This window comes from Thermobia domestica, chromosome 17, assembly GCF_964235325.1.
Source record: "Thermobia domestica chromosome 17, izTheDome1.hap1.1, whole genome shotgun sequence".
In the NCBI taxonomy this organism is placed as follows: Eukaryota; Metazoa; Arthropoda; class Insecta; order Zygentoma; family Lepismatidae; genus Thermobia; species Thermobia domestica.
This window is the reverse complement of record NC_137470.1, coordinates 17,133,547-17,148,486: the sequence shown is the minus strand read 5'-3', so window position 1 is coordinate 17,148,486 and position 14,940 is coordinate 17,133,547. Positions and strand designations below refer to the sequence as shown.

At 39.8% G+C, this 14,940-nt stretch overlaps 1 protein-coding gene and 1 long non-coding RNA gene across 4 annotated transcripts in view; one reads left to right on the top strand and one right to left on the bottom strand.

The window, feature by feature from the left end:
- LOC145674483 (uncharacterized) overlaps positions 1-14,940 on the bottom strand; it is a 495,535-nt gene that overhangs the window by 215,603 nt on the left and 264,992 nt on the right. The gene's annotated exons all lie outside the window — the stretch shown is intronic.
- The window catches only part of LOC145673909 (sarcospan), a 273,451-nt gene that overhangs the window by 146,216 nt on the left and 112,295 nt on the right, over positions 1-14,940 (top strand). The window contains exon 1 of one of the 3 annotated variants that reach the window (XM_081743721.1): positions 10,609-12,923. The exons of 1 other annotated variant lie outside the window; for it this stretch is intronic. In XM_081743721.1, the coding sequence (XP_081599847.1) occupies positions 12,548-12,923 (376 nt within the window). In that variant the 5' untranslated portion in view covers positions 10,609-12,547. Of the gene's footprint in view, positions 1-10,608; positions 12,924-14,940 lie in introns of those variants that run through there. One more of the 3 variants, XM_081743722.1, reaches the window with a different exon arrangement.

The window sequence follows — 14,940 nt, the reverse complement described above, 5'->3', positions numbered from 1 at the left end:
GACCAAGCGCATCGTACTCGGATTGAACTTGTCTGTAGAGTTTGCAATCATCAGCGAATAGAAGAATATTGGTAGAGCTGTTTGTAAACAAAGAAGGCAGATCGTCCATGTATAATAGAAATAGAAGTGGACCCAGAACACTGCCTTGAGGAACTCCAGAAGTTACGGGAATAAAATCAGAAAAGTAACCTGAATTTGAAACTCATAGCGTCCTATTACTGAGATAGGTTTCCAGAAGACTATATTACACAAACAGAAAATTTTGATTCCGAATCATTGTCACATGACTACGATTTATGATTTTTGGACTTAACACCTTTCACGCAGCAAACACTGATATATTTTCTTGATGCACTGAATCGAACCAGAAACCTTTCCGTTATTTATTATCCTTTCTGTTCTATGTCGATCAACGTTGAATGCAATAATTGTTGATTCCCACCACTCTCGGTGTAAATAGAGGGTTTGGGAATAGATACAACCTATTTTTGATACGCTTAATCGAATGCAGAAAATTGCTAAACGATATTTCTTACCGAGGGGGAACGGTGGCTCAGTGGTAGAATGCTGGCGCTGGTTCGATCCTTGGCCAAGTAAGTTTGTGGTGGACAACATCCTTTCTCACTCTCAGGTTTTCTCAGGGCACTCCCCGTTTCCTATCGCATTCTTATTCTACTTATTCTTCCATCATCATTCACTTGATTTAATCATTGTCTCCCTTAGCTTGAAGGGCATAAACGTGGGACGTTAAACTAGAAGATTCCATTTTTTATTTCGACATCTTTAACAATTTTTACTCTTGTACTTATCGACAGACGGACGTACAAAGCTATTTGTGTGCGACTTCCGACCCCTATGCATAGCGTAGTTTGGAAATCTAAAAATGAAATGAAATATTTGAGTTTTACGTCCCACGATTATGCCGGCTAGGCTAAAGAAGACCTTAATGATGAGAAATGGATGAAATGGTGGAATGAAAAGTGGAAAAAAACAGGAGAACCCGAGGAAACCCAAGCACACGGTGTTTGTCTACCATAAAGTTCACTTGGCGGGAGCTGGGATCAAACCCGGGACCCCAAGAGCCAGAGGGAAATCTAAAAAGTGGAGAGGTGAAGTTCAACAAGGGATCGAAATGACCCTTCTTTATTTTTAATATAAACCTAATTCTGATTATTCTAGTGTTAAAGTGACATTAGTGTTCTTTTGTTAGTGGTATTTTAAAACTCATGTTACTGAAAGGATAGTGTGTTAATAATCACTTTCAAATTACCCACATTCTTGTACTCAGCAGCGATACCCTGAACAGGAAAAAAGTCCTTTCATTTCAGTGAATAACAAGTAAAACTGTCTCACGTCCGATTTTAGATGATGAATCGCTTTTAACGCGATTTAGGAAGAAAGATACAGCGTAACTTGAGAAGCACATGCAATCGTAATTTAATGCTTATGGCTTTTCATTAGGCTTTTGTCATGTTTTACCACGTGTTAATCTCATTTTTCTGTTTGGAAGAAACGACCTTACCATTTAGGCGACAAGGACTTTCACACAACTCTACATATTGTTTGTGGACCTAGTTCTCACACGAAATTCCTTCATGTGATTATTTCTCTGATTTATGGCCACGAACAATTGAATTCGTGGTTTCTGACACGCATTATCTTGTGAAGAGGTAACGTTGACAATAACTTCCCATTCTATTCAGTAAGGAAAAATCATTTTTGTTAAAAATGGACAAGTCAACAAATTATCATTTTTTTTTTTGTTCAGATTTGTTTGTTTGTTTATCAAAGTATAGCGTCCCTTTTCAGTACCGAGAATATATGAGACTTAAACATAACAAGAATGCCTTTGGCGCGGGACACCCGGGTTCGATTCCCGGCGGGAGCTCATGTAGTTCGGATTCCACGTCTCATGTAGTTCGGAGTCCACGTCTCATATAGCCTCGCTGCTGAACGGGACGTAAAACTCAAAATCAATCAATCAATCAATCATACCAAGAACGTCCAAGATCGTGAGCTAGATCAGGCTCAATTGATCTCAAGCTAGGGTGTGGGCACTAGCACCAATAATCCAGTCAATAAAGGGGAAAAATGGGCTTTTGTCGGGACTAATTAGTAAAAAACCTGAAAATTTGCCAGTTACTACGTCATAAGAGGAGCATTTCCTCAAAAGTCCCCGAGTCTCCCCCCTCTTGCTTCCTCCTCCCCCTACGGTTCTAAAGATGCAAATTTTGCATAGCAGCACCCAGTACCGCTTCACGAGTCCCCAATTTTTAAAAAAAATGGAGGGGAAATTTTCATATTTATCCCAAAATCCTATTCTTTCGTACATTATAAACACATGTGCATCACACAGTTTAAAATCTTGTTTCATTCTTAAAAGATTGGCATACTAGCCATGATACTTCATGAATAGTACTATGTTGGGAAACTCATGTTATATATGTCCCACTTTTCCTTATTTATATATGAAATTTGGTATTGCCAAGCAGAATTGAGAATTTTTTCCCTCGTAACTATCCTAGGTATTGCAATAAAACTTGGAATACGCATTACGTATAGACCATAGTATTTGGCAAGGTAGATTATAATCAGGTACCTGTAGCCAAGGCTGCTCCAAAAGGCACCAAATTTCAAAAAAGATTTTTTTTTTTTTTTTTTTTTTTTGGAAGGAAAGTTCTCTATTTACCGGAAATTTTCTTCTCTCATACATTATGCAAACATACGCATGATACCATTTAAAGCATGTTTCATCCTCAAGATAATGAAACATAATTCATGATACTTAGTACAAATAGTATTCAAATAGTAGCAACTTAACTGAAACTCAACATTTTCCTCAAAAAATGCAAGAATCTAAAATCGTTAAAGAGATAGAGGGGAAAGCAAAAGGGAGGGGTGGAGATTTCTCAGAAAATGGCCCTTATATTATGGTCTAATATTCCTGAAAAATTTAGCTTTTTGCTAATTAGACCGGACACGAAACCTTTATTAACTCGGCTATAAAGAATTGTAGAAATTTAATGCTGAACATTCCCCATCCGGATCAGTCAAGCTTTCGGAACGTGGATGTGGAGAAGAATGGAGAGAATTAACTAGATCGAACAGAAAACGAACGAGAGGATGTTAGAAATGGTGCAGAAGAAAGGAACAATTTTAGATATTATTGAAAAGAGGATGAGAAACTGATTGGGACATTGGTTAAGAAGGAACTGTATCATGAGAGACGAGTTAGAGGGTATAGTGGCAGGAAAGAGAGGGAGGGGAAGAAGGATACAATTGATGGGCGATATCAAAACAGAAAAAAAATGTTCGAAGAGGGAAAGAGACGAAATTGTACGAAAATGAAGACGAAAAGGCTAGCGGAAGAACGTGGAAACTTCTCAGTTACGGCAAGTGACCTTTTGTTAAAGAGTGACCTTTTATCTTCATTGAACTTAAAACTATAGGCCACAAGTGCTTCCGTCCAATTATAGAACTTGAATGCTTATCTTCACCCAACTATGTTGTACTCAGTCCTTCATTGAATTAAAACGGGTTTTTGACCTCTTAACAAAACAGATAACGATTCCTGCAGTCCAGGTATATAAAACCTGCTCAACCATGAAAAGTAATAATTCTTACTCCAAACGAGATATTGTTGTTTTATTATTGCTATAGAGGATGGTAAGAAACTACTTGAAAAAATGTCGGGAGCTGATTCAATGCAGCAACTTAGGGATTCCCTATAACCTGCAAGTAATCCCAATGTTCCTTAGAGGAATCCCTCGCACACATCTTGCGGAGGTTTGAAACATACATTTTTCAATCGAACAAGTATGATTTCGAGTGTCATGTTCTACAACACACTTTGTACGTTGCGTTGTTTCTGAATTACAGCCCTCTGAAGTTCATTTTCCCACGCTTTTGTCACCTTACATCGCCAAAACTATCCCTCACTGACCAAAGTTCCACAGGACTTCTTTGCTGGTTTCGGTGTCGGGAATCAGCTACCGAAGTTTGTTGAAATGGTTTCTTACCACCCTGTATATTCAAAACTATATAAATAAAAATGAAAGTGACTATGTTTGTGACTTAGAAACTCTTGAAGCACCCGACCAATCTCGATAAAATCATATAAATAAAATAAAGTTTGTTTGTGTGTTTGTCTGTCAGTCTGTTTGTGTGTTTGTCTGTCCGTCTGTCTTTGTGCGGCCTAGGGACCAGACGAGTGGACCGAGAATTACCAAATTTTGGTCAGGGGTACCTTGGCCCAGGCCCCAGATCAAGACGAAGCCATTTTTTCAAATTTCGAACCAGGGGGGTCTCAGGGGGCGTTTACCGGAACCGGTTTGGGAACCAGACAAATTGACCAAGAGTTACCAAATTTTAGTGACGAATACCTTGGTCCAGGCTCCAGACCAGAGTTAAACGTTTATGCCAAAATTCGAACCATGGGGGCGTTTACCGGGACATGTAAAAGTAGTAGAAAATGACCGATATTAGTGTCGAATTCATAGTTTTCGCGGTCGCTGAAATCAATGGTGAAACTCCGATCGCATTAACTTCCAAATTCACGCTATTCGAACCTCTGGTGCTTGGGGCCCCGGGTTCGATCCCAGCCCCCGCCATGTGAACTTTGTGGTGGACAAGCACCGTGTGTGTGGGTTTTCTCGGGGTTCTCCTGTTTCCTCCCACTTTCTTCATTCCACCATTTTATTCATTACTCATCATCACCGTCTCCTTTAGCCTAACTGGCATAACCGTGGGACGTAAAGCTCAAAGATTTCATTTCATTTTTTTCACCTATTCGGCTCCAAGCCAGGGGTCTCAGGGAGGGGGATACCGAGACATGTAAAAGTAATCAAAAATGACCGATATTAGTATCAAATCCATAGTTTTCGCGGTCGCTGAGATCAATGGTGATACTCCCACAGGCGTTGACTTCCAAACACAGCCCCCGTGCGAAGCATGGGTATATTCAACTAGTTTTAAATATAGATGATTTTCGGGAGTAGCATGGTTTTATCATTTTACTTCGACGATGCAACTTGAGGAAGGGATATATATAGCCCTTCCCTCGAACATATCCTGAATCCGCCCCTGTATGACCGATATTAGTGCCGAATCCATAGTTTTTGGGCGGGGTCGCTAGGATAAATGGTGGCTCTTCTGATGCCGTTTAAATCCAAGTTGAGCCCCACAACTTGGATGGGGAAGGGAGGAAGACCCAAAAATGATTGATTTCAGTTCAGAGAGAGTGTCAGTAATAGTAAAAAGTGACTGACTAACTGAACATATTACTATTTTTTCTTATTTTAACCCAGAGAAGGGAGTAATTTTGGCTTTTCAAACAATTCTTCATATAAGTTAGTTGTTAGAATACTGAAAAGCAATATTCGAATATTCAAATAATGACAAAGAAGTTATTTAAGTGACAAGTGCTCGAATCGAACTACCGGACATCAGCTACTTCAAGAACAGAGAGGAATGAATGACCGAAACTCCGGAAACTGCTCATCTTTTCTGTCATATGTTTTACATTGATGGCCACATGGATTTCTGCATTCCTGACCTACATGGTAAAGTTCATTGTACACTATAAACCCACCGAAGGTTAGACATAGCAGTGTTGCTAGTCTGCAGCCTCGATTGTTCCCATGAACAGTATACGATAAGGACAGGAGAAAATACTGTTCACACGAGCATCTGACATACACCCTGGGGGAAAACCTGCATACTCACGAACTTTCTTTTATAAGGAAAGAAAATGACAGTAGAGTGACGTTAAGGAATTCGAAGTAAATAAATGTACACAACATAATAATCCTCATGAATATACCGACGTCAAGTAAACAGTGGGTTTAGTTTAGCATTTCTTTCCAGCACCGAGGCTGTGTGAGGCGTGGATCTACATCTTGAGGTGAAATTCGAACCACCGGAATGAGTTCAATTTTCAGTGTTTCCCACCAGAAATCGAGCCATGGAGGATTTCCTTCAAAGCCAAACGTGTTAGTCACTAGAAAAAAACGAAATCTTTGAGTTTTACGTCCCACGCTTATGCCGGTTAGGCTAAAGGAGACGGTGATGATGAATAATGAATGAAATGGTGGAATGAAGAAAGTAGGAGGAAACGGGAGAACCCCGAGAAAACCCCCGCATACGGTGTTTGTCCACCACAAAGTTCACTTAGCGGGGGCTGGGATCGAACCCGGGACCCCAAGCACCAGAGATGAACGCTCTACCACTGATGTTAGTCACTAGAGTAGCGGGAAGTGTGAACATTGGGCTCAGTGGCAGAGAGGTCATTTCTGGTGTGAGAGGTCCCTGGTTGAATCCCAAACTACTGTACGTGAGTTTGTGATATATAATATAATCCAAGTGGGATTTTTTTTAGCGTTATTTCGTTTCTTCCTACATTCACATCCACGAATTCTTTCATGGATAAATGGATTGAGATTTTAACGTCTCTTTCAGCAGCGAGGCTATATGAGAATTGGAGCTACAGCTTAACGGGAGACCCGAACCACATGAGCTCCCATTGTGAATCGAACCCGGGTCTCCCGCGGTGAAGACACGTACGCTATCCAATTAGTTTCTTCTTGCAGGGCACAGTGGTAGAGTGTTTGTCTCTAGTGCGTGGGTCCCTGGTTCGATCCCCGGCCAAGTAAGTTTGTGGTGGACAACATCGTGCTCGTGGGTATTCTCGGGGTACTCCTGTTTTCTCCCACTTTCTCATTCCACCAATTCTTCCATTATCATTCACTTGCCTTAACCATGATCTCCCTTAACCTAAAATGCATAATAATGGGACGTTGAACTCGCCCAAAGATTTCATTAGGGGGCGCGGTGGCTGTGGTAAAGCGTTCACCTCCGGTACTTGGGGTCCCCGGTTCGATCCCAGCTCGCACCGTGTGGACTTTGTGGTGGACAAACACCGTGCTCGTGGGTTTTCTCAGGGTTCTCCCGTTTCCTCCCACTTTCTTCATTCCACCATTTCACTCATTCCTCATAATCACCGTCTCCTTTAGCCTAACCGGCATAACCATAGGACGAAAAACTCAAAGATTTCATTCTTTTTTCAAAGATTTTATTTTTCGTTTATAACTTTAACCCGGTTAGACACGAAGATGCAGGAGGATAAGTAACAGGAATTACGGGTCGTGACCTCCAAAGCTTTTCTTGTTGGTCTACATTCTGCCGATTCATTCATTCATTCTTTCATTGAGTGGAGTTCAACGTCTTTTCTTAGCCCCAACGGGCGCCTATCGTTTAAAATGAATTCCAACACGAGAAAAAAATGAAATATTCCAGTTTAACGTTCCACTATTATGTATGTCCTTTAGACTAAAGGAGACATATAATTAAAGCAAGTAAACGGTGATGGAAGTATTAGTGTAATGAAAATGTGAGAGGAAACTGGAGTACCACAAGAAAACACACAGAAAAGATGTTGTCCACCACAAACTTTCTTCACCAGGGAACCTACGCACCCTGGTAAGCACTCTACCACTGAGCCACCGCGGACTCCCCTCCCACTGCTACTCGGTTTGTGTTCGAGTGAATCATCTCAACGAGAATCGAACCAAAAAATTATGCCGAATAATAGTTTAGAATTAATTCGCTGAATGTAATAAATTATGCTAAATACAAATAATTCACTAATTAGCTTCGGAATAGTGGAAAATAGCCTAAGTATCTTCTGATTACAGAAAAGAAACAACTATTACAATTTTATGGATTGCCCACTAATTCGACATTGGTACAGAAGTTTTAACACTTCCCTGTTTATATATTGCAAAGTATTTGTTTTTCACAGTGAAACATATCTTTAAAGTTTTAATACTAATGGTTACAACAGTAGACGGGTAACGATTTATTCTTTATGAATAAAAAAAAAAAATATATGCTAACGTAAACAAAACGGTGTGTATGAATTATGTTGTTGTATAATAAACTCCCTACGTATTTGAAAAGTATGACAAATGTAACGGTTTTACGTAAGAAGTTATTTAACCTACTATTTTTAAAATGTTGCTATTCTACCAAAAATATTTAGGCGACTTTTTAAGTGAGGAGCAAGGATCTTATAAAATAGAGGATCTGCCCATATGGATCTTCGTTCTATTAAATAATGAATCCAAAAAACAACCACGCATCGGCACGTCTGATTGGCTACTCTCGTTTCAGCCATCGTCTGATTGGCTACTTTCGTTTCCGCCACGTTTGTTGGCTGAAAACATTGCGATCCCATTGGGTGGAGTGGGCAGAGTAGGGGTGGCGAAACTGTGACGTATGGTTTCAAGATTTTGTTGTAAGGGCAGATCCTCTATTTTATAAGATCCTTGGTGAGGAGATAGTAATGAATATTCTTGAGTGAGCTTAGATTTGCTGTGATTGCTTAAGATAATGTTGGTGCCACACCCCTTATGTCAATGACACCCCCCCAATTGTCTATCTGTAAGTGTTCTTCCATGAAAAAAAAATCCTTTCGATTAATTTTTACACCCCCTCAAACATATTTATATAGATTTTAACCCCCCAAATATTTCAATGACGCAGTTTGCGTCATAGCCCCCCTTTGTGGGCACCCCTGGTCGGTTGTATAATCTGTAGTGAATCATACATTAGAGTCTGTATTTCGGCAGGAGGTTGTGTTGCTGTTTGTTTCTGCTAATTGCAAGTCCTTTTTTAATTATTATTTTTATATGGCACTGTAATTTTTGCATGGATGCGCATACTCAATTTTTTTTCTTGGGGGAGATCCAATACTGTACTATTTTCACCACGTCTATGCAGTATTGAGTTGCTAATATTCTGCATCCGAAAAGACGATAAGTAATTGTAAAATACTTTCACTTGTATTTTCAGAAAAAATAATAGAACTAAATTATTTCTACAGGAGAAAATGAAAATGAAGTCTTTGTTTTACGTCACACGTTTAAGCTGGCTATGCTAAAGAAAACGGCAATGATGAGAAATGAATGAAACGGTGGGATGAAAAGTGGGAGGAAAGGGAAACCCCGAGAAAACCCACGGACACGATATTTGGCCACCATAAAAACCCACTTTGCGCGAGCTGGGATCGAACGAAGGACCCCATGCATCAGAGGTGAACGCTCTAGCACTGAGCCACCGCGACACTGGGTGAAACAGATGAAGTGTAAAATCAAATTTTATTACATCAATCATTTACCTGTTCAACAAGTATAGTTGAGTTTAGAAGTTTTTGTGGCAAGGGAAGGGTTCGGACCCGTTGAAACCCCCTATGGGGGCGCCCCTACTTGCATGAGAAATCCTGTTATTTTGTAAGCTATTTTCAAAAAGGTAAATAAATAAATAAATAATACTGGTAATAACTCTAAAGTATAATGTCCTCCAGTGGTGTGCTAAGAGATTTTTAGCTTCGGAGGACACAAGAAGTGTAGTTTGTCAAAATATCGTTATATATATATATATATATATATATATATGTATATATCCTGCCTATCTATGTACGTGTGTGTCTGTCTGTAAGACAAAAAATCTGAACAATTTGATGGATCACTATCCATTTTGGCCAAGATATACAGGGTTGAAAGTTAGTTATCGAGTTCTTGGCTGAAAATGATGCTCACCCGTAATTGGTAGAAATCAACCATTTCCACTTTTAACGTCGATCACTATAGAGCAAAAACTCTAATACATAGCGAAAACCATTTTTTAAAAAAATCGACTTATCGCTTTGAGAATGGGAACCATATTCTCTCTTAACCATATATTCAACTTAAAAATGGTAGAATACAAGCACTTCTATTTTAAAATCAAATGAAATTAAATCTTTCAGTTTAACGCCCCATGTTTATTCCCTTTAGGCTAAGGGAGTCAGATGAGTAAGGCAAGTGAATGATGATGGATGCATTGGTGGAATGAAAATGAGGAAGGGAATGATAATACCGCGAGAAAACCCACGGACATGATGTTGTCCCCCACAAATTTCCTCGCCCGGATATCGAACCGTGGAGCTCACGCACCAGAGGTAAGCGCTTTACCACTGGGCCACCGTGCCCCACTTCCAATTTCAACGTTGATCGTTGTAAACACGAGAATAGACAGAAAGTAAAGCTTTCCTGCTATCTATTAAACGTCCCAAGAATATATTACATATTCACTCTAGTACTAAAACTGAAAACGCAAACCAAACTCCCTCAACTGATGTACACGTGACACCGCTGCTTGTTACATAATATCTTCTGGAAAGAGAGTTGCAAACTAGAATCCTCTTTCCGTACCTCACTGGTTTCTTCCATACACCACATAGCTGTTGTAAAATTTCCCGCTGTCCGCCAATCTGCAAATATGGCTTCTGTACATAATATTAAAATGATTTTTACTCTTCTTCTTTTCTACTCCGGTCTACGGAAATTCAGTGAGAGAATCCTAGATCCTGATCTAGTTGACACCAGTATTTTAGCCTTAATTTAATACCACCTAACAATTTCTAATTATTTATTACGCAACGTTTCTGATTTCTTTTTAGCGTTACATTGTGTTTATTTTTCACAACATGATGTCGTAATAACAGCTGGCAACCCTACCACGGGCAATTCAATGCAAAGTGAAAGTTGCTCGGAGGCCACGCAATGTTCTCATTAGAAAAAAAAAATAATAATAATGATAATTTTTGACAGTGATTAGTATTGTATGTACAGAAACCTCGCGTAGACGCAAGAGTCCGCATTGTAAAGAATTTCTTGTTTGTATTTTGATTCAAAATTTGAAACATCTTGAAATGCTTTTAGTTTGTATAACCAGTCTTTTTGTGTAAGTGCATCTGTGCTTGGTTCATACACCTGCCGCTCATGGTCGTGTGCTTCGGACAGCTGTTCCTCATTCATTTGTGCTCAGTTTGCTAGCTTCCAGGAGTAAGTGCGGAGGAATAAATCGCGAAAAGTCACTGAAGTGTGCGTGTGATAAACCTGGAAAGGTGACACCGGTTGCTAATCCGTGACAAAGCACGTCAGGCGATTTTGTGATGTTTTTAACAACTTCAAAACAACGAAGAGAAAACGCAGACTGACATATCTGTAGTAAAATACTGGCAGGGCTTGGTTGATAAGAAACTTAGAGCTTTAAAAAAAGTCGACTGTTCGCACGTGTTACGCTGTTTGACAAGGTAGTTCAGTGAGTGTGGTGGTAAGGGGGTGACGTTTTATCGTCTGTCTTACCAGCTGGCTGCAAATCTAATTTGCAGGGAGGTTGCCGCTATATCCTAACAAACGTATCCTCTCCCCTCCACAGTTGGACTACTACTGTTCGTTGTGTGTGTGTCTCGAGTTCAAGACGAAAGGGGGAAATACGTGAAAAGGTTTATTTTTAAAATACAGAAGACTGTTTCCGCCCTTACGTACGGTCTTGGTGTTAAAAAAATATATAAACCTTGTTTCAACAGTGCCCGAGCATCTACGACTCTTGTGCTATACACTCTTGAGTGAAGGAGAGCTTTTAAAAGGTCCGTGCGGAGAAGGAAGGAATAATCGTGACAAGATCTATATGCTCCTTTCTTAGTAGAGCGAGTTATGGCCTATGTGAAAGGAGGCTGCCTTATTTTTTTCCCTCTCATCCAGCTGCTTTCTCCCGAAACACGTTGTTGACGTGAGGCATTGCAAAATCTCGCTTCGTTGGGTTTTGGATCCAACCTTCTTCAGCCTCAGTCACCGAGTACAAGCTCTGCCTACGCCTTCATCGGGTGTACAAGATAGGAACAAGGCCAGAGAGTGCGTAGGCAGGGTGACCGACCAGGGTGCAACATAGATAGGAGCAGCATAGCCTTTTAAAACCGTACAACCTCAATCACGAGTGCATTACAACCAGCCAGGCGTAGAGGGCTTCACGTGGCTCTTCAAAACATTTCCAGAGGTCGCGCAGTTTTTTTTTTTTTTTTAAACTTCCCTGAAAGGAGATGTAAACTACTCGTCATGTGTTCTGTATTCCGCGCGTTAAATCATGTGTGCTGTGTGTTTACATTGAATTCCCATTGACAGTTACTCAGGAAATAGCTGCAACCTCTTTTGTCATGTTCATCAAGAGGACAGGTAACGCACCACGGAAGTCGTGACGTCAGGAAACAATATGTGCCTCTTGTCCTTTCGACGTGTGTGTGTGTGTTGAAGGCATGCGTGGTGGTGCATTGAATACGATATTCAGTCTGTACCTACATGGTTTCTCAGAGTGTATAGTGTACGTGTGTGTCTTCTTGTGTGTGGACAGTATAGCACATTAAGAGCGTTCAATGAACCTATATTGATACATAGTGTAAGTGTTTTTTAACTTCGAAAACACTTTTAGCTAAGCCCAAGCAACCGTGCGTTAACTGTGACCGAAATGGTAGGGGGGAAATATTGTAAATGCAGTTAACAAAAAAGAAACAAAGATGACTCGCTGTTACGTTCAAAAGGTGCAAGGCAGTGTGTTTCGAAACATCTAATGATTTTTTTAAAGTGCTTTCAGACACTTTCGATTGTTTTTCTTCTGACGTTAATTACTTTAACGTCCTTGGAATACTAGAACAGCTTTTCATCACCTTGTTATGATGAGCCATACATTACCCCGAGCAAAACAACCTACCGGTTGTGTCCGCATGCCAGCAAATTCCACCAGTAATGGCGGGGACAGATCGCGACCCGTTAGTTTGTATGACAATCTTCGAGGAAGTACTACCGCCTCGACGGGGGATCTTCAGGGACCCTCCGTCCATCATAATCACCAACACCCGCACCAGGGGGCATCAGCATCGGCAACGGGAGCCCGAAGGCCTGGCATGGACCGTAGCCCCTCCCAGGCAAATTGTCTCAGTACCACAGTTCCGCAGAATATTGCAAATACGCCAATCGCTGGACGACATGCGCCAACAAGAAACTCATTACGACACAGTCGAATGATTGTCCTTAGTAAAAGTGGAAAAGGTAAATTTTCCTTTTAACTTTCTTATAATAATAATTATTATTATTATTATTTTCGTTTCTTTTTTGCAGAATTAATGTCACTCTATTGACATTCAAGTTTTTTTTTTTTTTTTTTTTTTTTAAGAGACAAATAAGTATTAATGTTAGATTTAGCGTAATTTAAAATATTTTTCCTTAAAGAAATACTGTACTCTTGTCTTTGGTTGCTCTGTCATGTCTTCGATACGGCCAGTACTAGGTTCGATTTTCCATAAGCCAGAAAATTGTGTTAATCCAGAATTGTGAAGCAATTAGCAATAAAGATATAAAAGAATCTTTGATCTAGAAGGCCAGAAATAATTATGATGGTGCTCACCACACATCATCCAATTAAAAGTCAGCTGGGCGTCCATATACCTTCATAAGCCGCAATTGTATAATATTTAGTTTAAAGATACTAGTTATTCCCTTCCAAGCCTCTGGTTTTTTGCAAATTGTCTGCACGGTAGCGACATATCTTGGCGTGGGGTAAAAGGCAGCCCAGCTAGCGACAACTATTAGAAGTAATCGTGACTGATAGGCCTCCAGGTCTCCTGCTTTTTTGAGGAATTAAGCACATCTAAATACTTTTGCCTAGAAATACTATGCAACCCCAACTCTTGAATGTTTTGAGACCTGCATATTAGTGCTACTCATAAACTCGGGCCTTTTGCTTTTATAAGAACGTTTATTTTATATCTTGAATCATGGAAGCAAGCACTTTATAACTCTTGGTTCTGAATATTCACAATTTAATTTTATAAATTATTTTTATCTTAGTATTTTTGAATCTTTCTCTTCTGTGTGGTCAACAAAAAGAAGATGCTATCACATTAGTCCAAAATTTAAAACCATAAAACGTACATTCAAGTAAACTGATATTTAATTTTGGTAATACGTAAATCTGCTGCAGATTAAGAATTTATGCACGGAAATTATTCATATAATCTTAAGCGTAGTGCCATCACTGGCGTATCCATTTCCGCAAATTACGGAGCTCTGATACGGTACTCAGCTAACCTTTTTGTGTTTACGTGGTGAATATCTGTTTTTCAACTGTCCATTAATTGCATATATCCCCTCCTCCTTTTACCTTCTACCATATGTTTATCAACTCCCTTGTAATGCAACGTCTTCGTAATGCTCTAGCAGGTTTCTTCTTTTCCTCTTACTTACCTCCAGTATGGAAATTATTCCTTTGATTCTATATAGTGTTCCGTCAGGCTACACAATCCTCCATTTTCTATGCATCCATAATTTAATTATCATCATCATCATCATAGGTATTCTTCCATTGTTGGCAGGTCACTTGCTGGAACTGAGAAGCTTCGATGCTGCACGATCTTGTGCTAACCTCTTCGTCTTCGCGTATGATTTTTCTGTTTTGATATCGTCAAGTAATTTTAATCTCCTTCGCCTTCTCCCTCTCTTTCCTGCGACCATACCCTCTGAAACATCCCTCATGATACAGTTCCTTCTTAGCCAATGTCCCAATTAATTTCTCTTCCTCTTCTTAATAACATCTATAATAGTTGTTTTCTCCCCCATCATTTCTAACGATCTCATTCGTTTTCATCTCGACCCAGGTAATTTTCTCCATTCCTCTCCACACCCACAGTTCAAAAGCTTCCAGTAGTTTGTCATCATTTTTGCGGAATGTTCATGTTTCTGACCCAAACCGCACAATACTCCACTCGAAACATTTTATTTTTTACTCATCTCTTTATTCAAGGTCCTACAAAGTAGTACTTTCTTATAAAAGCTCCTTTCACCATTCCTGTCCTTGCTTTTATTTCACGTTCGCACTTCATATCATTACTAGGAATACTACCCAGGTATCGAAAATTAGTCACTGTTCTATTTTCTCCCTTTCTATTTCTATATTTGACAACGACCCATTAGTTCCAATCACCATGGCTTTTGTCTTTCTAACATTTATTTTCATTCCATATTCTTCACAACCCTTCCCAGGAGCATAAATAAGGGCCCCGCAGACCCC